The sequence below is a fragment of the Stigmatopora nigra genome, chromosome 20, assembly GCF_051989575.1.
Source record: "Stigmatopora nigra isolate UIUO_SnigA chromosome 20, RoL_Snig_1.1, whole genome shotgun sequence".
NCBI classification, from domain to species: Eukaryota; Metazoa; Chordata; class Actinopteri; order Syngnathiformes; family Syngnathidae; genus Stigmatopora; species Stigmatopora nigra.
Window position 1 is genome coordinate 2,797,212 of NC_135527.1, and position 24,827 is coordinate 2,822,038.

General features: G+C 40.5%; 1 protein-coding gene and 3 non-coding genes across 6 annotated transcripts; all 4 read right to left on the minus strand.

Annotated features, from left to right (window-relative positions):
* Positions 1-180: 180 nt before the first annotated feature.
* LOC144213360 (uncharacterized) lies at positions 181-15,660 on the minus strand. 3 transcript variants are annotated; one of them, XR_013329939.1, is made up of 4 exons: positions 15,257-15,660; positions 12,038-12,921; positions 1,842-4,764; positions 181-1,555 (listed from the first exon to the last, which is right to left on the minus strand). XR_013329939.1 is itself a non-coding variant. In XM_077741785.1 (3 exons), the coding sequence occupies exons 1-3, from the start codon at positions 15,390-15,392 to the stop codon at positions 4,744-4,746; spliced, it is 1,041 nt and encodes a 346-aa protein (XP_077597911.1). In that variant the 5' UTR covers positions 15,393-15,660; the 3' UTR covers positions 181-4,743. The 3 variants fall into 3 exon arrangements, 2 of the variants coding, with proteins under 2 accessions (XP_077597911.1, XP_077597910.1); XM_077741785.1 differs by having other exon boundaries at positions 181-4,764; XM_077741784.1 differs by lacking the exons at positions 181-1,555; positions 1,842-4,764 and having other exon boundaries at positions 7,660-12,921.
* On the minus strand, positions 935-1,007 carry trnaf-gaa (transfer RNA phenylalanine (anticodon GAA)). Its single transcript has one exon. It is a non-coding gene; the product is annotated as a tRNA-Phe (tRNA).
* Positions 5,380-5,451, minus strand: trnae-uuc (transfer RNA glutamic acid (anticodon UUC)). The gene has a single exon. It is a non-coding gene; the product is annotated as a tRNA-Glu (tRNA).
* Positions 15,661-20,069: 4,409 nt separating the features above from the next.
* On the minus strand, positions 20,070-20,143 carry trnat-agu (transfer RNA threonine (anticodon AGU)). The gene has a single exon. It is a non-coding gene; the product is annotated as a tRNA-Thr (tRNA).
* Positions 20,144-24,827: the final 4,684 nt, after the last annotated feature.

Sequence of the window (24,827 nt, forward strand, 5' to 3'; positions counted from 1 at the left end):
TCAAATAGGAAAATTCCTTTTTATTTCATTCCATTTTTCTTTTTGTCATCTATTTAAATACTAACAAGTGTTTAATTGCCTTCTAGTTTCAAACACATATTTGAGAGCATGTTCTCACCAAAAAGAAAATGCAGTCTCAGTTAAAAAAACAAATGAAAAAGACAGGTAAAAAAGTGAAAACAATCGAAAATTACATCTAAATATGAGAAAAGAAATTCTTATTGTTGGGTTTATTCTGTAATACTATTATATATGTGTGTATTTAATCATTGTTGTATTAAATCATTCTTCAAATTGTCCAAAGAGAACTCGGGGTCATAACCAGTCACCAAGTCCTCATTCCAAGGACTAGTTTCTGGACCTTTACTTTAGAATGCAGACCTAGAGCACTTAAGAAGATGCTGGTGCAGCAGGATCGCTATCCGCTCAACCTTTGTGATTACTCGCATATTGTCGTAAATTTGCAACATTCTCTATCTGAGCCAATTTTGGTCATGGAGGTGACAAGGAACAAACTTGACTGCAAAACCACTCATGGCTTACAAGGAAGCCAATTTCAAACTGACTGCCTCCTGAATTAGAGTTGGTTTGTAAAGTCCAATGTGTTGCCAAAAGCCGGGATTGAACCAGGTACCGTTACATCCTCAGTATAACACCCCATCTGAGCTACTTTGGCTGATTATTATGATTACCAACCAATTTGGACTGCAAATTTACTCCTGGCTTACTAGTACAATATTGAAACTGGAGCATTTAATTTAGAGAGTCCAATGGACTGACAAAGACGACGGTCGATCAGGGGAATGTTCTCCATCATTTCTTATCTGAGCAAATTCAGACCATGTTGGTGACAAGAGTAAAACTTGACTGCAAAACTACTAATGGCTTACAAGGAAACAGTTGATTTAGGACACATTTGCCTAGTGCAATGTGCTGCCGAAACCCGGGCTGGAACCAGGGACCTTCAGATCTTCAGTCTAACACTCTCCCAACTGAGCTACTTCGGCTGATTGATAAGGAATGCAAACAACTTGGATTGCAAAACGACTCATGGTGTGACATGCTAAAGTGATTCAGTTATTAATGATTGCATGTTGGGGATTACAGTAAAAGTTGGATTGAGGACAACAACTAATTACTGTGATTATTTCTCCCTGTGTTTCAAGCAGTATGAAAATGCAGGGTGCAATATTCGTAGGCACCGCTGGGATTGCAGTTCAGATGACCAGTGTGTCGGTGACCTGCTCACTAAATTCTGAGCCAGCTAAATCCAAACATTACAAACCAGGAAGAAGGCAGTGAGGAGAGGTGCTGTTAAGAAATGGAAGTTGGCAGTTGAGTACTCGTCTTCTGAGGCCAAGCTGAGATCATCAGAGAGACAGTAAAGACGTGCCAGAAATTTCCGTGTTCAGCGGAGGTGTAAAATGGTCAGTTTGGGGCGACTGAGCATACTCAACTTTAGGGAGTGGTCCCCCCACCCTTTCATTAAACAAACCTTTCCAGGCAGGTGATGCTCTCTTGTTGTGATGTAAGAGATCCACTTGGGAAACAGAAACTGGAAGCAACAAAAACACAGTAGAACACACCAGAAGCAACTTATCACTTCCATACCATAACCAGATGCAAGCTTGGGATCAGGGGCATGGCACCGGAAAAGACAGATTTACAACACACTAGTCAGATGGAATGTGACCCAACGATTTTCCAGTCCTATTTATTTGAGATAGGTAAAATTTTGGTGGGCTACTGATTTGTCAAATTATTATTATTATTTTTATTTTGTTTTTCGCTGGCATCTTGCTCTGCCATTAACAGCCAATTGTTAGATACTACCGTAATACCTGTAGTCATCCTAAACCAATCGTCCACCGATGGGTCACCATGGATTATACGGATCAGAGGACCACACACAGTGTCAGGAAGCCAGTGGTGTCTCATTTGTTGGACATTGCGGTGTCATTGGAGCCACCTCTGTCTGATTGGGGTTCGTCCAACAGGAGTATGACATACGCATGTGAAGCACTCCTTCACAAAATAAAAAGAACAATTAGAAGCAAAAACATCCTGTACCCTACCTCCCTCTCTTGGACTGGGATAAGACCAATCCGGACCAGGAAACATGTCCAGGGACTACGTGTCATGTTAAGACAGGGGTGTCAAACTCCCTTTGGTCTGCGGGCCGAATACAGCTCAATTTGAGATCAAGCGGGCCGGACCAGTAAACTCATTGCAAAATTACATAGAACTAACAACAAGCCCACTTTTTTCCTTTGTATTAGTCACTAATACTAATAAGTAGTGCAAAGAATGAGTACATTATCAAAATGTTTATTAAAATAATTTTCCTTTTACATTATGAACAATATATTATGAACAAGAGAATAACATAAGAACATAAATAAATGTCAATTCATGTTGTCTGCACATACTAAAACACTGCGCCCCTAGCAGATAATACAAGAACTACAGATTTTAAAGAATTTTTTTTTTTTTAATACAATGCAGCTTTCTTCCCCGGGCCGTACTAAACCACCAGACGGGCCGGATCCAGCCCGCGGGCCGAATGTTTGACACCACTGTGTTAAGGTGTATGTGACCTGTCCCCAGGAGAATCAAATGCCACCTTTGGGGGATCACGTGCAGCTGCAGCAGCCTCCTGTACCTGTGAAGAAATACTAGATACAAGAGAATGCAGTTGAGACAAATATGCTGAATGTGAGAGATCTGGTAATGGAACCCCTTCAGTAAAGCCAATGGGAGAGCTTGGAGCCAAAATAATGACTACTGCCGAGTCCTCCCTAGCACATGGTACGCTTCCGGCCAATCTACATTGACCAGAAGGTATCATTTTCCTGTTTACATGTATCATGTCCATGAAGTCAATGGTGATCTCATCTCAGCCCCTGGCCATAGGGCTGTATGAAAATCACCAGGTCTTAGTTTAAGGGTCAGTTTGGCATTGTCAGCACATCAAGATACAAGGGTTTGTCAAAATTCAGGTTTGCCAGGGCAGCCGCCGGGGCCAGTTCTTGGACCAGAGACACATAGGCTGCATCGGTTTCCTCTTTTCCAATCATGAAGCTTATTGACCTCCAGACAGATTTCAGAAGTAGTTAGCGCAATACAAAGGTCATCCACATACTGTAAAAGAACAGTACCTTCAAGTCCTCTGTCTGGTGGTGATCAGTCAATTTCCTGCCATGTTCTCGAGTCAAGATTATTTCTTCCAAAATGGCGTGCATTTTGGAATAAGTCAGTCCTGGGATGTCAGTGGTCTGTCACTCAATGACTTTAAGAAGTTTTAATTTTTTTATTATTATTTTTTTAACATTGGACCTAGTTAGTGAGCTACATGACCATGAGAAAGAGCCAAAGAAATGTGTGGGTCAGCTTTATCTGACATTTTGTACCACACTTTTTGTGATTTATCCAAATCAACATATGACGCTACACCTTCCAGACCCACAACAATTTTGGTGGATTTCAACTACCAGAGTGTTCCAAGAACCTTCTGAAAACGGTCAGGATAGATTAAGTCATCGTCTGTCATGAAATAACGTACAATGAAAATCATCCATGGGTGAATGGTAAGGTCAGAGTGAGTCAATGAATGATTTCTACAGGTAATAAACAGACAACAGTCCCCCAGTGGCCGGAGTTTCAGGGTCAATAGATTCTTTCTACCTCCGAATCTTGTTGCAAAGGACACATCAACCATTGTCCACGTGTTCGTACTGGTTGTGAACACGGAATCTTTGCGTCATTTGGTAAAGTCACTGTGAGGCCATCCGGCCCACGTTGGATGGTAGCTCCAATAGATATTGTGAAGTGTGGATGTATTTTATGCTTATTATTATTATGTCTTTTGGTTTATATAGTGTAGTCACTAGAATATAATTTTGCATGACCTAGTGGAAACTTCCATCATGATACCTTTTAGTTAGGGAGGTGTCATCTATCACGACACCCCCATTTCTTTGTTCACCTCTTCCCGCCTAAAGTTTGTACCTAGGTCGCATGACCCTTTGTTAATAAAACTAGCTTGACTGTTGGGAGTAGTCAGGGATTCGGCCACCAGAGAAACCGCGCCCGCGACCACCGTACCCACCATAGAACTGACTATCATCTCGGGCCTCATCATAACCCTGGAACATCTGAGCAGATTGCCCGTCTTGTTAAGTGTAATTTAGAAAGTTGGAGTTTTAACAGGGCAGAGGTCAAATTGTGTTTTGTTTTTTTCTTTGACCTTTTTCTTCATCATACATCTTACAATGGTGAGTCAGGTTATGTTTAAATCTAGGTTCGTCACCTGTCAACAAGTCTGGGTCCTTCTTCAATTCCTTTTACACAGGTTCCGGAAGACCCTCTGACAACAGCTGTTCTGAACAATATTTCACTCTCAAATATGCCAGATGGATGGAAGCCGGTGCTTTCTATCCAGTTTTTAACACATTGTTCATAGTGCACCGGACCTCCAGTTCCATCGGTGTGTGGAAACAATCATGAGGTCTTGGGAAGGCATTTTAAATTGCCTTAAATAAGGCGTCTGATACCTGGGTCAATGGAATTTCATGAGGATGTCTAGTAGCTCCTGCCTCTTCTTCTATCATTCATAGCTGATGTTAAGTGCAGGAAGCTGTCATGGCCTGTCTCAGGTCACCAAGCGCACAATTCTGTCCACTCATTGAGGCCAAGAATTTCATGAGCCATGGACTTCCTCCACTAGCCAGAGGAGGGAGTTGTTCAGTCAATGCCGCCAGATCTCTATGAACAAGAGGGTCATATGTATCGCTTTTTGTCAAATTGTGTTGTGTTTTGTTGTCATTCATTTGAAAAAGAAAAAAAAACTTGAGAACATAAAAAGCCATCTAGTTGGAAGTTTCCCATCGAGGGAGTCGAACCCAGGCTACCTAGGTGAACACCAGGAATCCTGAGCTCCAGACCATATGGGAAATTTCATGGGGAAGCCAATCCAGATCATATAGAAGCATGAAGCTAGGATGATAGACTCAATAAATGACCACATCATTAGCAACAGAGATCTACTTGGCTAGAACCGAGAAAGGCTTATGGCAAACAATTGGAATTTGTTTCCGGAAAGTATAGCGGTCCGATGTAAGAAAGTTTCCAACTGGGAGTTAAACCGGGGGCACCCAGGTGAAAACCGGGAATCCTGACCACTAGACCAAAAGGGATATTTTATAGAAACCTGATCCAAATCAAGTAGAAGTATGAAGCTTTAATGATAGACTCATTACATTAACACATCATTAGAAACAGACATCTACTGGGTTAGAAGTGGGAAAGGCTTGTGGAAAACAATAGGGATTTGTTTCTGAAAATTATGAAACTTCTCACTCCATCCACACAGTTTGAAGTTTCCCATACCGGGAGTCGAACCCGGGCCACCTGGGTGAAAACCAGGAATCCTGACCGCTAGACCATATGGGACACATCATGCAAAGCTGATCCAGATCAAGTAGAAGCATGCAGTTTGGATGATAGACTCATGAAATTACATTGCGACCTCGCTACTTCGCAGTTCCACCATGGCGGCTTCATAGCTTTGCGTTTTTTTTAATGAAAAAATAAATAATGAAAAACATTAAATTAAAATTAGAAATTACATTACTTTACAAAATTTGAAAATAAATATTCAATTAGAATTAATAATTGCATCATTTTACAAATTTTTAAAACACAAAGAATGCACGTATGCGCAAAACATCACGGGCATAAACACAAGCTGATTGGCCAGCTGAATACTCGCTGAACTACTTGACTCCCCATTGGCCCATTCAATATAGTAACCCAAGCTTCTGCCGATGCCCATTCTCAGTCCACGATTATCTCGTGCTATACAGTACGCTTCTCGCCAAGTTAAGTGTAAAAGTTTTGTGAAGCCCTTAGTGATGCCTCCCAAACGCTCTTTGTCCCTTGGTGCATCTAGTGAACCGAAGAAAAAGTGAAAGTCCAAGAGAGTTCAGCAATCGCATTGATGGCGTCATGGCTGTTTAGAGGCGCATCTTCATCGACCAAAAAAAAACAACGTTCACAGCTACTGTTACGGCTGGCAGCCTGGACACACACCAGTAGGAGGTGTTTTATCTCCAGCTCTGGCTCCACCCCTGTGACAGAGCCCTGCCCAGGCCAAACACAGCTGTAATTAATTCCCCAATCATCCCTCCTGACCTTATTTAAAGCCTTTTCAGTAGTCAGTTCACTCCCTTCTTGCCCTGGCCCTTGCCTTGCTGAGTTGCAGGCTTGTGAGTATGTTACTCCATTATATTTTGTATGTGTTGTTAATGATTTTGGGTTGCATAGGGGGACTTGAGATAAGTTTAGACACCCATGGGTATACATATAGTTTGTGCATTTAGACACAGTTATTCCCCTGTCTAGATTATATTACATCAGTTTAACAGTGGCATCCTTCGGTCTTATTTCCTGTATTTTGTGGGTGTTCATTTGGACACCTGTCTGGGAGGGGGTTTTACCGTGTTTATTTGAGGGTGCCACTTTAATGTCTCGTGCTTCCCCTATGTTATCCCGTAGTCTGTTTTGTTGACTTTATTGTAAATAAAAATAACTGAAGGCTACTTGCAATGTGTGTCCGAACTCATCTTTGACCGAACCTGTCTGCTGTGATAGTTGCGACTCCCTGGTATATCATACCCCAGGGGGAGTCGTAACAGCTACCAATAACGATGTTTCTTACGCGCAAAAAAACAGCAGAAGATCCTCTTGCATCCCTTACGCCACCTCCTATAGCCACTAGGCCACCTCCTATAGCCACTACGCCACCTCCTGCATCCATTACAACACCACCTGCTGCCACTATGCCGCCTCCTGCATCGTCTGAGGCGTCATCCGAGGAGCAGTAAAGCTCTTCATGCCCCTGTGCAGTCATTCATCGTTATTACATCATCGTATTGCACAGATCTTTTCATCAACTACGCTTAGAAGAACTTATTGTAAGAGGTAAGTTAATGTTGCTTGATTGTTTAACACAAATCTCTCTCTCTCTCTCTACACCCATTTTCTATATGGTATGGTACAATTTTATTCATGTGCGGGTATTACTGTAATCTTAAACCCCCAGAAAGAAATTATAAATGTTAATTTGTTGCGCAAAACGACGAGCTAATTGTGTTAGCTAATCGTAGTGTTTGCTTGTTTTTGAAAGCTGAATAACGATAATTGGTTGTTCGAAAGTAAATAGTTCAGTAGAACAGCGTTCTAGACCCTCAATGTTATTGTAAACAGACAACATATTTTAGTTTTGATTGTTATAACATGAATTTCACTCTCTCTACCCGTATTCTTTATGGTGTACTGTAAACAGAGGGGGTATACTGTATACCTGTATACGTTTTTTTAAGCATTTTTTGAAGGGGCGTCACTACTTTGCGGATATTCAGTTTTTGCGGGTGGTCTCGGTCCCCAATAACCGCGATAACCGAGACTTCACTGTATATATGATCAATACTGTTTGCTGATGTTACAATGTCATTTGTTTTTGTGTGTGTTTGCAGTCAAGAAGGCGAGGCCAAGTATGACCAGGGAGTGGTTGGCCTTTAAGGGTCATATGGTCCTGTTGTTAACTGCATGTGTCTTCACCCACAGAGAGAGGGTTCAAGTCCCCGGGTTAAGTTTTATTGATGTTTAGTTATTTTAGGTTGAGCACTTGGATTTAAAAAATAAGTTGAAGTCCCAAGCAGGCTTTTGTTATTTGTTTTGATGAATTTAATGTTTATTTGGGCCAAATGTGCATATGGCTTTTAAGGAGTAGAGTTGGATATTGCCTTTTTAGAAAATCCTTCATCATGCCTAAGAGTAAACAGGTTGACCCTTTCTGGAGAAAATATTTGAAATATGATTAATGTTAGTGAAATGTTCATTAGTTGTTTGTGATACATCTCATTTGAATATTACTCTATTAGTTTTAGGATTTTTTTTAGGTGATAAAATAACTCCTTAAATAGCAATTCATTTACATTCCTTTTTGGTCCAGGCTTGCTTTTATTATGATATATTAGTTTTCTCAATGGTCTTGTATTCTTAACTCAAAGTACTAAAGTACATAGAATGAAGGACACAATAGTATTAGTTCTAACCATTTCTATTCCTAAGTAGTCATTTACGATATATTTTCAAAAAGTGGGGGCTTATGTTTCTTATCAGCAATCATTGGCATGTTCAAAAAATGAAGTCAAATTTGTATAAGTGTCAATTAGGAAACTCACCTTTCACATTTGTAATTAATTGTGTTGAAAAGAGTTGAAACTAAATGAAAGTAAATGTTAAGTCTTCCAATAGATACAACAGATGGAATTGTGAATGTCATTTCATGTAAAAATGCATGTGCAAGTGTGTTAACAATAAAATGATTCTGACCAGTACTAATATCGAGGATTTATGACTTGGAACAGCAATATGTCTTGTAATCTATTTGTATTTTATATAATGGTGAATCTCTATACTAATAAAGATTATATGTGATTCAAATTTGGTGTGCTTTGTATCATGTCATGTTAACTAAATAAATATCTCTAGGCATGTACTTAGTCACGTAAAGGGTGGATGTTAAAGATATTTTATATTATTGTGGTGTCACATAGTTGTCTTAAGAGGGGTGTTTAATAATAACTTATTTAAATGTCTATACCTGAGACAATCGGTTAGTATTCACAACAAAACTATGTTATGTAATTCTCTGTTCTTAAGAAATACGTATTCTAATAAGTGTGTGTCAAGCATGTCACATGGCTGACTACCTGGACTATCTAAGGATGGAATTATTCTATGAAAGGCTGGATCTATTTAGTATAGTGAAGCTCAGCCTCTCGGTAAGTGATTAGTTTGTTAGTTCTAATGGGTATGTATCATAGTACAGACACTTCCCTACTTACGAACATTCAACTTACGAACAAACTGTACATATGAACATGTCTGCAAATTGGGTTTTTGTGGAAAAATGTTCACAAGTTCGATTTTGTATTGCGTGCCATTTTCCAAGTAGTGTTTCTTCCCACCGCTAATACTGACGCCTGGCGCTGTGAGAGCCTCCTCCTCTGCAGTGCGTGACGTATCTCCAGTGCGCAAAGAACCTTTTTCATTTTTATCATTAAATATCTCGTGCATCCATTATTCAATATGGTTGGTGAAAAGCGAAAGGCTTCTAGTAAGGGAGGTGCAAGGAAGAGGCAAGCCATTTCATTTAAAACGAAAGTGGCAATAATAAAGAAGCTTGATGTGTGCGAGAAAGTGGTGAGCGTTGCACGGGAATAGAACTTGCATCGTTCGACCGTCAGTAACATTTATAAACAGAAAGATCGAGCAGCAGGACCTAAATATTGAACGTTGCAAAAAGGTTTCAAATCAATTGAATGATGCCATATAGTGCTACCGCATAATTTATGATGGAACAAAAAGAAAACTGCAATCGTCATTAGATAGCTTCTTTTGGCCAGTTTGTAGTAAATCTCTCTCTCTCTCTCCAATGTATGTATGTATACATTACTGTATGTATTCTCTCCATTTTATTAAATGTTTCTTTGAGTACAAACCAATGCCGGTTACTTATAAAAGCCTTAAACATACAAATGCACTTATATAAACCTTCAATATACATATTAAGGCCTTAAACATAAATTATAATACAAATTATAGCACTGAATCAACTTCAATTTGAACAATTTCAACGTATGAACACTTTCAACTTATGAACAAGCGATCGGAACCTAACTTGTTCGTAAGTAGGGGAGCAGTACAGTAATACCTTGACATACAAGTGTTCCAACATATGGGACAAATTTCAGATATGAGCCTACCAGATGGTTTCCAAATGAGTCAGTAGTAAATTAGAACAAATTTGATGTTTTGTTTTTTAGGATGGAAATGGCTTAATTTATATTTTGTGCATTTCTATTGGAAGAATTGACTTGAGATACGAGTCAATTGACATACTATCCCGCAATAAACTAGTATCTTAAGGAAATACTGTATTTGAAGTGTGGATTGTTATTACACATTAAAAAGTGTCAACATGATTTTCAGAATGCAAAATATAATTATACTTTGATTACAATGATCTTTCATACAGAAGTTTGATAAAGCAAGCAAAGCCGTCCTTGGCTATTGCTTGTCACAACACATTTGCATCTTTTAGGTCTATCCTTACGACTAAATCTCTGGCAAGAAGCTGAGCAGGAAAGGGGTTTCTGACCGTTGTGAGCAATTGTGTTTTTAAGATATTGCTGCCACAAATTGAGCAAAATGGTGCTTTTCTCCTGTGTGGGTTGTTGAGTTTTCTTTTTAGGTTCCCTAATGTGAAAATGTTGGAACATTAACTGCGCCTGGAAAATGTTTTTGAATTGTGTAGCTTTTTAATTGGGCTGTTATAGCGCATCTGTGGTCACAGACTGAGCAGGAAAACATTGTTCTCCAGTGTGGGTTAATAAGTGTTCTTCTAAGCTTCTCTTTCGGGAAAATGTCCGACCACAAACTGAGCAGGAAAATGGCTTTTTACCTGTGTGTACTTATGTGCCTTTTTAAGTTTTGGTGTTGAGAAAATGATTTACCACAAACTGAACACGAAAATGTTTTTTCACCAGTGTGTGTTCTTGCATGCCTATTTAAGTGTCCCATCCGTGTGAACCTTTGACCACAAACTGAACATGAAAATGGTTTTTCACCTGTGTGGGTTTTTGTGTGGGTTTTTAAGTTTTCTTTTTTAGAAAAAGCTTTACTGCAAACTGAACACGAAAATAGGTTTTCACCAGGGTGGGTTATTACGTGTCTTTTTAAGCTTCTCTTCTCTGTGAATCCTTGACCACAAACTGAACATGAAAATGTTTTTTCACCAGGGTGGGTTGTTGTGTGTCTTTTTAAGCTTCCCTTGTCTGTGAATCCTTGACCACAAACTGAACATGAAAATGGTTTTTCACTTGTGTGGGTTCTTGTGTGCCTTTTTAAGTTTTCTTTTGTAGAAAAGGCTTTACTGCAAACTGAACGCGAAAATGGTTTTTCACCAGTGTGGGTTCTTGTGTGTCTTTCAAATTGATCCTTCCGTACAAATGTCTGACCACAAACAACATGAAAATGATTTTTCATCAGTGTGTGATCTTGCATGAATATTTAAGCTTCCCTTCTGTGTGAATCGTTGACCACAAACTGAACACGAAAATGGTTTTTCACCAGTGTGGATTATTACGTGTTTTTTTAAGCTTCCCTTCTCTTTGAATCTTTGACCACAAACGGAACACGAAAATGGTTTTTCACCAGTGTGGGTTCTTGCATGACTAATTAAGCTTCTGTTCTCTGTGAATCTTTGACCACAAACTGAACATGAAAATGGTTTTTCACCAGTATGTGTCCTTGCATGGCTAATTAAGTTTCCCTTCTTTGTGAATCCTTGACCACAAACTGAACACGAAAAGGGTTTTTCACCTGTGTGTATTCTTGCATGGCTAGTTAAGCTTGCCTTCACTGTGAATCTTTGACCACAAACTGAACATAAAAATGGTTTTTCACCAGTGTGGGTTCTTGTGTGTCTTTCTAATTTATCCTTCCGTGCAAATGTCTGACCACAAACAGAACACGAAAATGTTTTTTCACCAGTGTGTGATCTTACATGAAAATTTAAGCTTCCCTTCTGTGTGAATCGTTGACCACAAACTGAACACGAAAATGGTTTTTCACCTGTGTGGGTTACTACGTGTCTTTTTAAGCTTCCCTTCGCTGTGAAACTTTGACCACAAACTGAACATGAAAATGGTTTGTCACCTGTGTGTGTTCCTGCATGACTATTTAAGTGTCCCACCTGTGTGAATCTTTGACCACAAACTGAGCATGAAAATGGTTTTTCACCCGTGTGGGTTCTTGTGTGTACTTTCAAAGAGGACTTTTTCCCAAAGATTTTCCCACACTGAAAGCATTTGCAGAGTTTGTCACCGGTGGGATTTTTCATATCTTCATCATCATCATCATCATCATCATCAAGCAACTTGTTGCCATCTGATAAAGGAGAAATTACATTTTCTGCTCGCCATCCTTCTGTTGAGCTGCCGTTCAGAAGCTCCACCCCTCTATTGGCCACGCCCAGATCATCTTCACTCTTGAAAGGCTCACCAGTTGAACATTTGACACAGTCGTTTTTGATTGGAGGTTCCTCTTCTCTTTCGCACTGTTGAGGAAACTCTGGCCTTTCCTCTTTAATTTGGGGCCATGCTGAGGCGTTTGCAGAATCTGCCCCTTCGCTGGCCACACCCAGATAATCCCTTTTCACGGACTCACCTGGTGACCAGGTGAAATGATCTACCTCCTTTTTGATTGGAAGTTCCTCTTCTCCAATTTGTTTTTGTGGGAACCCTTGCTCCTCCTCTTTAATTAGGGGCCATGTTTTGGTGTTTGCAGGCTCCGCCCCTCCACTGGCAACATCATCATTGTCCGAAAGCAGGTCGTTGCCATCTGATGAAGGAGCAATGAAATGTTCTGCTCGACATCCTTCTGTTGAGCTTCCGCTCAGAAGCTCCTTCCCTCTGTTGGCCACACCCATATCATCTTCACTCTTGAAAGGCTCACCAGTTGACCATTTGACACATTCCTTGTTTTTGATTGTTGTTTGCTCTTCTCTTTTGCACTGCTGAGGGAACTCTGGCACCTCCACTTTAATTCGGGGCCAAGTTGATGTGTTTGCAGGCTCCGCCCCTCCGCTGGCCAAGCCCAGCACATCTTCCTTCTTCAGTAACTCACCAAGTGACCAGGTGAAATCATCTTTCCTCCTTTTAATTGGAAGTTGCTCATCTCCCATTTGTTGTTGAGAGAACTGTAGCTTTTCCTCTTTGATTTGGGGGAGCTCAACTTCCCCTTCAAGGTCAACAGACTCCTGCCCATCAGCACTAAGGTCATTTCTAAAACCTGCAAAGACACAAAAATAATTGATTATCCATTTTCTAATTATAAAATGACTGAATTTCTTGTTCCCAGAAATGAAACCAAACAGAAGAGGGCGCCATACATTTTGTCTCAATGCAGTACTTACTACTGCATTATTCTCTTCATCAGCAACACGAGTTGAAAACTGTTTATAGGTGCATTTTTCCAAGTAAGGGACTATTGGTCATTCAAGTTTCTTCACTGGTGATGTATCTCCTTAGAATTAGTCAAATCTTTTTTGGAGCCCTTTCATTGTAAACATTCTCTTTTATGTTTTAGATCTTAATTTAATAAAAATGCTTTCACCAGAGGGGAGACATTAAAAAAGCATTAACTTTTATTAAGTAGCAGGTCTGTTATTATTTGGAGGATTAATGAGATTGAAATAGAGGTAAAGTCTGATTGGACACTTAATTTCCCTTAGGTATGAGTGTGAGCGTGACTGGTTGTTTTTCTCCTCATGCTCTGCGATTGGCTGGCCACCGATTCAAGGTGTTCCTCACCTCTGGCCTTAAGGCAGCCGGGATAGGCTCAAGCACCCCATAACAAGATTATGCATATCAGAAAATGAATGAAAGGATCAAAAACAGTGGGAGAAGACCAACGTAGCCTCGGCAGCAAACCTCGACTGGGTAGATGGTGCATTTCCAGACAATTTTCTGGCACTTGGCTGCCAGATTCAGGTATTCAGCCTCCTTGGGGTCGAAGGTGGTCTTGATCCCCTCCTCTGATGGTACTGGCAGTTCTATGAGGTGAAGCGCTCTTGCCTCAATACCTTAATGTCTGTGCGGAGTAATGTAGTGATGATCTCTTATGATCGTTAATATTCTATTTATTTATAAGCTGCATTTGAATTTTAGCATTAAATGTAGAACTACTTTCGCAGGCCGCACCACGGAGTGGTAATGGGCCAGGCTTGGCCTTCGGGCCGCAACTTTGAGATCATTGTTTGATCGCTGCTCTCGTTGTTTAGTTCATTTTTATTTTTTTCCAAGATGGCGCCTTTCACACCGGCTGCCGGTGGAGGTAGCTCTGCCCACTCATGTCTTTCAGGTTTTATAGCCCTTCTATCTTTTTAATGACATTTTAATATTTCTTAATACATTCCTTTTTACTTTACTTTGTACTTAAGTCTTTAATGTTTTTACAACTTTCCTTGTTATGTTAGCGTGGCTTCTTTCTGCTACTTTTTTTTGGAACCATTCAGCCATGCCTACGCTCTCATACACATGGGACTAGCTGTTACAATGCGCAGCAGAGGGAGCAACTTCTCAATACCGGTGGATATTCGGCGCAGGACAAAAGTGCCGGGAGAAGAAGCAACACCTCTGACCAATCATTCCATCATGGGCCTCATAATTACCAGCCCAGGCACAGAGTCGAGGAGTTCTACTCTCCTACAGTTGTCTTCAGCTCCAGACTACTGAGGAACAGTGGGGATAAGCTTGGAAGAGTACCTCTGCATATTCTCTATCTCGTTCACAGTCTGCAGAAGTTCCCCATCTTGTGGAAGACCTCCTGTGTGTGGTTCCAATTTTTAACACATCTTTGAGTCTGGATCCGTTTTTGCTACCGCAACCAAGATGGCGCTGTTCAAGTGGCAGCCTATGGCGGTAGCTCCTCTTGCGCGTTTTGTGTTTTTGCTGCTTTTCTGTCTTAATGATTTAATTTGATGATTCTTAATGATCCCATTTACTTTGCTTTGAACTATCTGCAAAACGCACCCGTAAACGAACACATTTAAATTAACTTGGATTAATATATACATACACACTCAAATATATGTTTAATGTAACTTTACACAAAAGCTCATAGATATCTGTTACACAAAAGAGATGTGGCAAAAAAATACGCTACAGTGGTAAACAGCCTCTAATGTCATGGCCACCTGGCTTGGTCGCATCTCGAAATTTTGATCATATCGCAGGCAAAATATTCGATCGAAACTTTCATCGTAGGTGGAGGTACCACTGTACAAGAATAGTTCATGTTCAGAACAATAAGTCATGGTGGGCAGCAATGTTTAATGTGAATAAAATTTTACTTTAAAGTTACAGAACAGTAACCTAAAGGAAGGAAGATGTCACAGATTAAAGTAATGAATATAGAGCAGTTGCCGACATCTAGTGATTCATCATTGTAGCACTTCTAAGTTCTACCCATAATGCTATGTGCTGTCGTGCTTCGATCCATTCAATAAAGTCACGATCTGAAACATTGCCCACCCTGTTAAATATTTCATTATGAAATATCAATTGTGTAACATAAAGTATATATTGGTCTATTATGCAATAATGATCGTCAAAAGTGAACGTACCTTCGAGTTTGTGAAGAACAACTTTAACTTGCATCATTTTGCAAACAATAGAATGTTGATGACATGAGAGATCCTCTTTCACGCCATAAAGTTCCATCTGAAACTTTTTGGCAAAGGGTGTCGTTCTCACGGGCATTTTTCACACTTTTTTGTGTTCGCTTGACGACGTACTGATGCAGACGACGTGTTCCTTTGTTAGCTGCCAGCTAGGCTAAAGTACGACTCCCAAAACGGATTGAAGAAAAACGGACTGGCCTCCGATTCCACAAACTATTTAATTTTGAGCATGTTGTCGAGGTTTAGTTTCATTTAAGTTCCATCAAATTGAGGAGAAACAAGAGGCGCACAAACAAAAAGTTAAAATCCTAGCCATGCAGAAAAATGAACACCCCACCCCTTCTTGCTCTTTAGGTTTTACGGTTGTAGGCAGCCAACGTACACTGTAGCATTATCGCCCTCTACTGTCTCAGTACCTCATGTCAGGTTCTCAATTCAGATATTAAACAGAGGGGGCGATAATGTTAAATTTGGTCTCCTAATGCAACAACGTGAAGAGAGCAGCTCGAAGTCCAGTTCGAATCTAGCTAGCCGTGACACTAAATCGAAAAGCTACATTTTGAGAAAAAGTTAGGTAATTTTAAGAACATTTGCTTTAAATGATACATTGTGTTTTATCTTATTGCAAGTAACAAATAACATGCTTCAATATTTAAATAGAAGGGTGTTTAAGGTTCATTTACAATTAATGCATGCACAACACGTAGTTCCAAGGGTAGTGTGGCCGAGCGGTCTATGGCGCTGGCTTTAGGCGCAATCTCTCAGAAGCCCTGGGTTCAAATCCCACCACTGCCAATAATTCATTATGCCCTACATGGTTCTTTTGTGCTTATGGCTCTTCACTAACCTGGAAGACAAAATATGAAACCATGGGTGAGAGAGCTGAGTCCCAAACTCACTAATATGAGTGTTGTGTTTGCACACCACCGTGCCACTGACGGTGCCTCAAGCTTTGCGTTAATCATTATGAATTTTTTACGAGACCCAGTTTTGCATATCAAAAGTGTAACAATGTTAAAGAATTCAGATATTTTTGTGTTTTAAAAGTAGGAATATTAAATTAAATGCACACATTTTCACCTGTGTGGCTTAGTGTCATGAGTGGTTAGTGTGTTGGCTTCACAGCTCTGGGGTTTTGGGTTCAAAGCCAGGTCATGTCCATCTTTGTGGAGTTTGCATGTTCTCCCTGTGCCTGCGTGGGTTTCCTCTGGGTTACCTTGGTTACCTCCCACATTCCCAAAACATGCATGGAAGGTTGATTGGACACTCTAAATTGCCCCTGGGTATGGGTGTGTGTATGTGTCATTGTCCGTCTCCTTGTGCCCTGCAATCAGCTGGCCATTGATTCAACATGTCCCCTGCTTATGGCCCGGAGACAGCTAGGATTGGCTCTAGTATGCAGGGGTGTCATAAGCCTAGAGAGGATAAAGCAGTTCAGAAATGAGATGAGAGATGATAAACATTTTCAGGTATTTTTACTTTTAAATTCTGGATCTAAAGAATACTACAATTTAAGAATATAAATTGTTTATGACTCTTTGTCAAAAAGTCTGATGTGTTAGTTTCAAACCCACCAACATTTTGCTTGTAGCATTCTGCTAAAAGAGATGCCTCCCTAAAAAGCCAAGGAGTTAGAATGCATTGATTTTTGGGCTGAGCAGACCACTACCGCTGCGGTCTTTTCTTACCCAGTACTTGGTATGAAGCTGAATGCAGCACCTAAGATTGGTCGGTTACATGACCTGAAGTTCAGGACGTCCATATTGTAATGTCTATATTGGGCAGTGGCGCTCCGTGACCATCGAATACTATTTAATGACTATTTTTTATATTTTTATATATATATATATATATATATATATATATATATATATATATATATATATATATATATATATATATATATATATATATATATATATATATATATATATATATATATATATATATATATATATATATATATATATATATATATATATATATATATATATATATATATATATATATATATATATATATATATATATATATATATATATATATATATATATATATATATATATATATATAAAAATATATATATATATATATATATATATATATAATTGTATTACTGAATAACTCCAACACATCATATTTACCATATTATTTACATCGCATTATTGATTATTTAATTTGTAATTTCCTAATTTAGGCTCCACCATTTCGGAAAAAAATGTGAAGTAAATACAATCTTCAACGACACTCAATTTTCTTATACAGTAATGCCTATTTCTAACTATCTTGTGTATTCTTTCATTGCCTTTAAATAAGGTGCATCTGTATGTGTCTTGAAGTCAAACTTATACCTTCTTGGCTCAACTTGAGAGAATGAAATAATTTGCAATGGAAGTCGCTCCGTAGCCGGTAACCGGTCAAATAGTCCCGGGGGCTATTTAGCCAGTAACCAGTCAAATACCCTATATGGCCCCGTATGGCTTTTAAGCCGATGTGACAGTATATATTTTTTATTTCTATAGTAAACCCTTACCCTCCTTTCATATTTTCACAACTTGTATCAAATAACAGTCCACTATCTCAGCATTATATTAACATTGCTCTGATTTGTCTTTGAGACATCAAAACACAGAGATACGACATTAATGAAGACTAAAGGAGAAGTCAATCCATTATGAGAATTGAGATTTGGTAATATTTCTCCAATTTCTAAAGCAATACTTACAATAATTGGCAGTTATTGCCCGCCGACTTTACTTTTTTACTTTAATACACATGTTAATGCGTTAATGGTCTTTTTTCTGTTTATGTTTCATATGTCTTGTTAACGGATGCAGTTTTTTATATGTATCGTATCTTGTGCTGACCCGGACCATCTGTCAGATTTTCAAAGTCAATGCGGCCCCCGAGCCGAGAAGTTTGCCCACCCCTGCACTAGACGGACGAGCCAGGGGTGCCCATACAATGACACTTTTTTCCTTAGGTGGCTAATGTCCCATATAACCCCATCATAGATCATAATTCGACAAAACCAGGACTTGTCCAGGAGTTGGACCTGGCACCTCTCACACCCCGAGCGAGAATCATAACACTAGACCAACGAGCCAGATGTCCTCTTAAGATGACACTTTTTTTCTCAGGTGGCTTATGGCCCATATTACCCCACCATAGATCACAATTCGACAAAATTTGGTCTAGTCCGGATTTTGCTTCCGGGACCTCTCTTACCCTGAGCTAGAATCAAACCACCACACCAACGAGCCAGGAGTTCCCATACTGAGACACTTTTTTTACTCAGGTGGTAAATGTGCCATATCACCCCCATGATAGATCACATTTTGACAAAATAACAGCTCATCAGGGAGTTGGACCCAGGACCTCTTGCACTGAAAGCGAGAAATAAACCACTAGAACAACAGGCCAGACACACTCTTACATTTCACTTTTTTTCTCAGGTGAAGTGTGTGACATATCAACCCCCATAATAGATCACAATTCGACAAAGCATGGGCTCGTCCGGGAGTTGGACCCGGGACCTCTCACACCCTAAGCAAGAATCATACCACTAGACCAACGAACCAGACATGCTCGTAGTGTGACACTTTTTTCCCCAGGTGAAATATGTGACATATTAGTTGGACCCAGGACCTCTCGCATCCAAAGTGAGAATCATACCACAAAAACAAAGACGCCCAAACAATTACACTTTTTTCTAAGATGGCTGATCTCCCACATCACACCGTCATATATCACAATTCGACAAAGCGAGGGCTCATCCAGAAGTTACATCCGCGACCCCCCACACATTAAGTAAGAATCACAGCACTAGACCAGTGCTTCTCAATTATTTTCTGTTAGGCCCCCCCTAGCAAGAAGAAAACTATTCGCGCCCCCCCCCCCCCCTACTTCCCACCGTGACTAAATAAAATCATTTTATAAAAGTGTTATAGGTACAACATGTGAAATGTTGCACTCTCACAAACATGACAGAAGTAACAATGAGAGCGCCACTGCCAGCTACTGTTGTGGATTCGCGATTACACTTTATACTAGTACGGCCAAATAAAATCGTGTTCCCCAGGGTTACACGCGCCCCCCCCAGGTTTCGCACCGCACCCCCCCAGGGGGCGCTCCCCACTATTTGAGAAGCACTGCACTAGACCAACAAGCCAGATACGCTCATTTAACAACCCTTTTTTTCTCAGATGGCTAATGTCCCGTACCACCCCATAGATCACAATTCGACAAAGCAAGGGCTCGTCCGGCAGATGGACCCGGGACTTATGGCACCCTAAGCAAGAATAATACAACTAGACCAACATTCCTAGGGTGCCCAATTAGAGACACTTTTTTTTTTTATCTCAGGTGGCCAATGTCCCAAAATACCCCACCATAGATCACAATTTTAGCAAAGCAAGGGCTCATGCGGGAGTTGGACCCAAAACCTATTGCACCATAAGCAAGATCATTCCACTAGACCAACATGCCAGGGGTGCCTGTGCAGTGACACTTTTTTTTGCTAATCTTCCATATCACCCTATTCACCATATTCACAACAATTTGGGAAGAATAAAAATGTTGTGGGAACGAACCTAGCTTTTATTGCCTCACTGAGATGATTCACATTCTGGGAGGCATCTTCTGCCTTGTGGAGCAGAGAAATTACCAGATCACAGGAAGTGAGGAAATATCAAGACAAAATATTATGTTATGTTAGGGCAAAATACACTGTATTTCAACTACTACAGAGAGGTCTTGGCCTGAGTGGGGGTTGAACCCACGACTTTGGCGTTACTAGCACCACACTCTGACCAATTGAGTTAACAGGCCATGTGCTGCATGACCCAGGTATTTGAATAATAGCAAAAATGCAACACTTCAACTAGCTAAACACTTATGTTACGGCAAAAGAAGTTGGATTAGGTAATTTTATATGATTTTGGAGAGTTCATGGCTCATATCGAAGTCAAACTCACAGCCTTGGCATTAATGGCACTATTCTGACCAACTGGGCTAACCAGCCATGTACAAAGTGGTCATGATTTTTGTGTGATGACCGTAATTGCCAATGTCAGCTAGCTAAACTGTTATGTTACGGCAAATCATTTTAGGCAATCTTAACTTACTCTAGAGCAGTGCTTCTAAATTATTTTCTGTTAGGCCCCCCCTAGCAAGAAGAAAACTATTCGCGCCCCCCCCGTGACTATAAATATAATCATTTTATACAATTGTTATAAGTACAACATGTGAAATGTTGCACTCTCGCAAACATGAAAGAAGTAACAATGAGAGCGCCACTGCCAGCTACTGTTGTGGATGCGCAATTACACTTTATACTAGTACGTACGGCCAAATAAAATCCTGTTCCCCAGGGTTACACGCGCCCCCCCAGGTATCGCACCACGCCCCCCCAGGGGGGCGCGCCCCACTATTTGAGAAGCACTGCTCTAGAGCAAGGTGCCAAACCACACAAAATGATGCAGCAGGCCAGATTTGTTCCCTGGATTGCCTCTTTGACACCTGTGTTCTAGAAAGACCGTGCCCATTCGGCGTTCGAACCCACGACTTTGGCATTTTCAGCACTACGCTCTGCCTAAATGAGATGAACAGCAATGTGCTGGCATCGGCCCAGGTGCGACTGTCGGGCTAGTCGGCACAGAGATGCGGGGACGGACGGGCGAGGTCGAGCGGATTATTCTTCCCAATCACTCCCTCCAGGTCTCACATCAACATTGAAGTCCCCTAGCAGAACAAGTGAGTCCCCCCAAGGACTCCGAAAGGAGTAGGTACTCGGAACTGCTGTTTTGTGCATGCACACAAACAACAATCAGGTGCCGTCCCCCCACCCGAAGATGGAGGGATGCGACCCTTTCGTCCCGCGGGCAACTCCAGAGCCAAACCATGTCAAGCCGGTATTCTTTCCTAACTGCGTCCGGGCGAGGGAAGATTTCATCCAATAATGTTGCCCATCATAAGAGGTCCTTTAAGCCATTCTTCGTCTAATCCCTCACATCAGACCAGTTGGCCATGAGTAAGCCTACCAGGGCTACAAGGCCCCGGACAACATTGCTCCAAGGATCACTGGGGCTGATTAACCCCACCACCGGGACACACAAACTTCACCACCACGATAAGTTAATGACTCATTTGTGCGGTATTATCAGCTTAAATTCAACATGGTATATTGTTTTGTAAATCCTGGCGCCGAATGTCTCGCACCGAGTTTTTCATTGGAATGGAAATTTTTAAATGCATGATGGATGACTCTGTGAATAGCAGGACTAACTCATGACAGTCCCTGGCCGAGCCTGATGTTCTTGCGCTGGTGGTCCACAGGAGCTCCGTCAGCAGGTGAGAATACCCATGATTCCTCAGTTTATCTGCTTTGATTTAATATGTGAAGGCGGAAGAAGCAGAGTGGCGCAGCGGGAGCGTCCTGGGTCCGTAACTTAGACGTCAAAGGATCGAAACCATTCTCTGCTACTAACATCAGTTCTTGTTTTGTAGAAGCAAACTACCCTACTTCCAAGTGTTACCATTGGTGTGAAATAATGTTCTTGAAAATTATTGATTCTGCAAAAATTACCTTTTCTCACTTCATATTCTTCTGATCAAAATTCCGATAGAAATTGATCGGAAATCGGGCCTGTGAAGTATGAATGTATTTTATGCTTATTATTATGTCTTTTGGTTTCTATAGTGTAGTAACTAGAATAGAATTTTGCATGACCCTGTGGAAACTTCCATCATGACACCTTTTAGTTAAGGGGGTGTCATCTATCACGACACCCACTTCTTTGTCTACTTCTTCCCGCCTTATGTTTGTACCTAGATCACATGACCCATTGTTAATAAAACCAGCTCAACTGTTGGAGGGAGGCAGGGATTGGAACTGGTCAGGCAAGGAGATGGACTCATCTCTAAGCGCTGGCTCCTCCCGACCCCTCCCTCAGCTGATGTCTTTGAAAATCTCATCAAGCCGACTCTGCGTGTGCTACCTCTGATCCGAATTATTGAATGTATATGTTTCTAAACCTGACATTTTCTGGTGCCGAAAAACCCGGGGATTCATTTCTGAATTTCTCGGACCGCGGTGGACTGAAGGCCAAGAATTACTGACGTCAGCCCTCTTACTTTGAAAGAGGGGGCATTTCGGTCGATCGCGGCCCGTTTGAAGAAGGAACCCGGCCGGAGAGAGGATGCACGCACAAGAGACGGTAGGGCTGTTTAAAATTTATATATAACAAGGCTGGTGAAAATCCCGTTTTTCCTCTCGTGAAAAAGTCGAAGAAAAACGTTCCATAAATAGGAAATATTTGCATATCGTTGGGGAGTATGTATGTCAAAAAAATAAAGGGAATACACAAGATATGCGGCGAATGTACACTTCGGCCATAGGTGACATTCGTAAGGAAAACTGGTGACGCGGTTTAGACTAGAGGGTGAAAGAATCCCTCGTAAAGGATTTTTGGAGATTGTTAAAAATAAGGGAAACCTTCCAAAAATACAGCACCTGGGAGACAAAGTTGGAAACCTTCACGTGGTGTCTCCTGAGAGGCCGCTCGCTGCGGCCTGCAAATTCCAACAAATACCACTCAGAGCTGCCAACAAGGACCGTGGCACCCTACGTTTTTCATCCAGCCGGAGACATTTGACTGCCCCTCACCTCCGACTACCCCCCGGATGAAATAATCCGCGTTCCAGTGGCAGCTCTAGCGCTATCTGAGGGCAATCCTCAGGCGCTTGTAGTGCAACAACAACAACAACAACAATACAGCACCTGATGAGTAAAAGCGCTTGATAAAAGTAATCTTCATATGAAGTATATATATATATATATATATATATCAACCAGAAGGATATATATATATATATATATGAACCTGAAATATGCCGTGACGCAGTCATAAATCTCGATGATTGCCGCGCAAAATAAGAGTATAAACGACTATCTAGGCGGGTAAATAAGATAATAAATTAGTTGGGACGTCCCTAAAAAATCCTAAAGAAATATATTAATAGAGTAACATTTGACCATTGTTTGGAAAAAGTTCGGCTGGGGACCGTCATAGCACGGTTAGTGCTGATATTCACAGTCATCCATTTTGCATTTATAGAATTCCATTTTCAAAAAAACGACGTACGAGACATTCGGTGCCGGGATTAACAAAAAAGATACCATGTTGAATTTAAACTTGCACTTTCGCTTATAGTTTACATTACATATAAGACCTTTGTGGAGCAGGCTGACCAAAATTGTGCTCTTTTCTCCCTTTTCCATTTTTGGGGGGTACGTATTTCTAGTTTTTTTTCTAACCGTGAAAAACTACTGCATCTAAAAATGTATGGATATCATGTATCCCACTAAGATGGGGAAAGTTTGTATTTTTGTTGCAATATCTTATGAGAGTAGTTTTTTTTACATTCTGGGAGAACGGGGTTGGTTGCCACAAGGGTTGGAATTGCCTACATATTTAGGAAATAGATGAGCGGGGTGTTATGGATTCACTTGTTCATCCTCTGTATTGCCTATCCTCAAGGGGGTTAAGGGTTTGCTGGGTCTATCCCAGGTAGTTATTAACAGCAGCAAACCTGGGTAATTTTGCACCCTGCAATGAAAATTCACATTTAAAATAGAGTCATGGAAAAAATAAAATTTCCCAAGTTTCTTTAACCCTGGAAAAACTTGTTTCATTTATAATGTAGACAATGCACAAAACATACCCTAATAGGTGAGCCATCATTATTTTTGGTATACATTTTTGCATTATTGATACAACGATGCGCAACACGGAAGTTGAATAAATTAATTTATTGAAAGTTTCATCTTCCCTCGACACTAATGCTTGCCTCAATAGAATCAGAAGATATCTTGCCAAAAGAAGACAAGTAACAGAGATGTATTCTGATAAAGGAACAGATTTCCAATCAGCTGACAAGGACATAAATCAATAAATGAAACACAAACAGGATTGAAAAATACTTGCAACAAAAAGGAAGTATTTGAGCTCTTACAGTATAAATTAACCAATAGACAATATGCAGTTCAGGGTGTTTTTGTGGTGAGTCTGACCTGAAATAGCTCCAATGGGAAAGCATTGGATCTAAGATCTAAAGTTGCCTGGTTTAACCTTGGGCTTCAGCACTCACTTGGCCTTTATCTAATCAGCTAATAATCCATTTGAGTTCAGTTTACTAGGGACCCTAGAGTCAATATACAGTTCATGTCAATTTTTATTGACTTACTGAAGCGGATAAATCTTTGGTGAGAGAGCATTTGACTGAAGATCTAAAGGTCCCTGGTTCAACCTTAGGCTTTGGCAGTCTGTTGGACTATATCAAACCAGCCAAAATCAGCTACAATTCAATTTGTGATCAATTGACTTGTAATCAGTGTGTAAATATGCAGTCTAGGTTGATTTTTGTTCACCTATGTGAGTCAAAGTAAGCCAAGTCAGGTTCTCGAGAGCCCTTATCCGGTCTATTTTCCATAACTCGCTCCACCAACAGACCT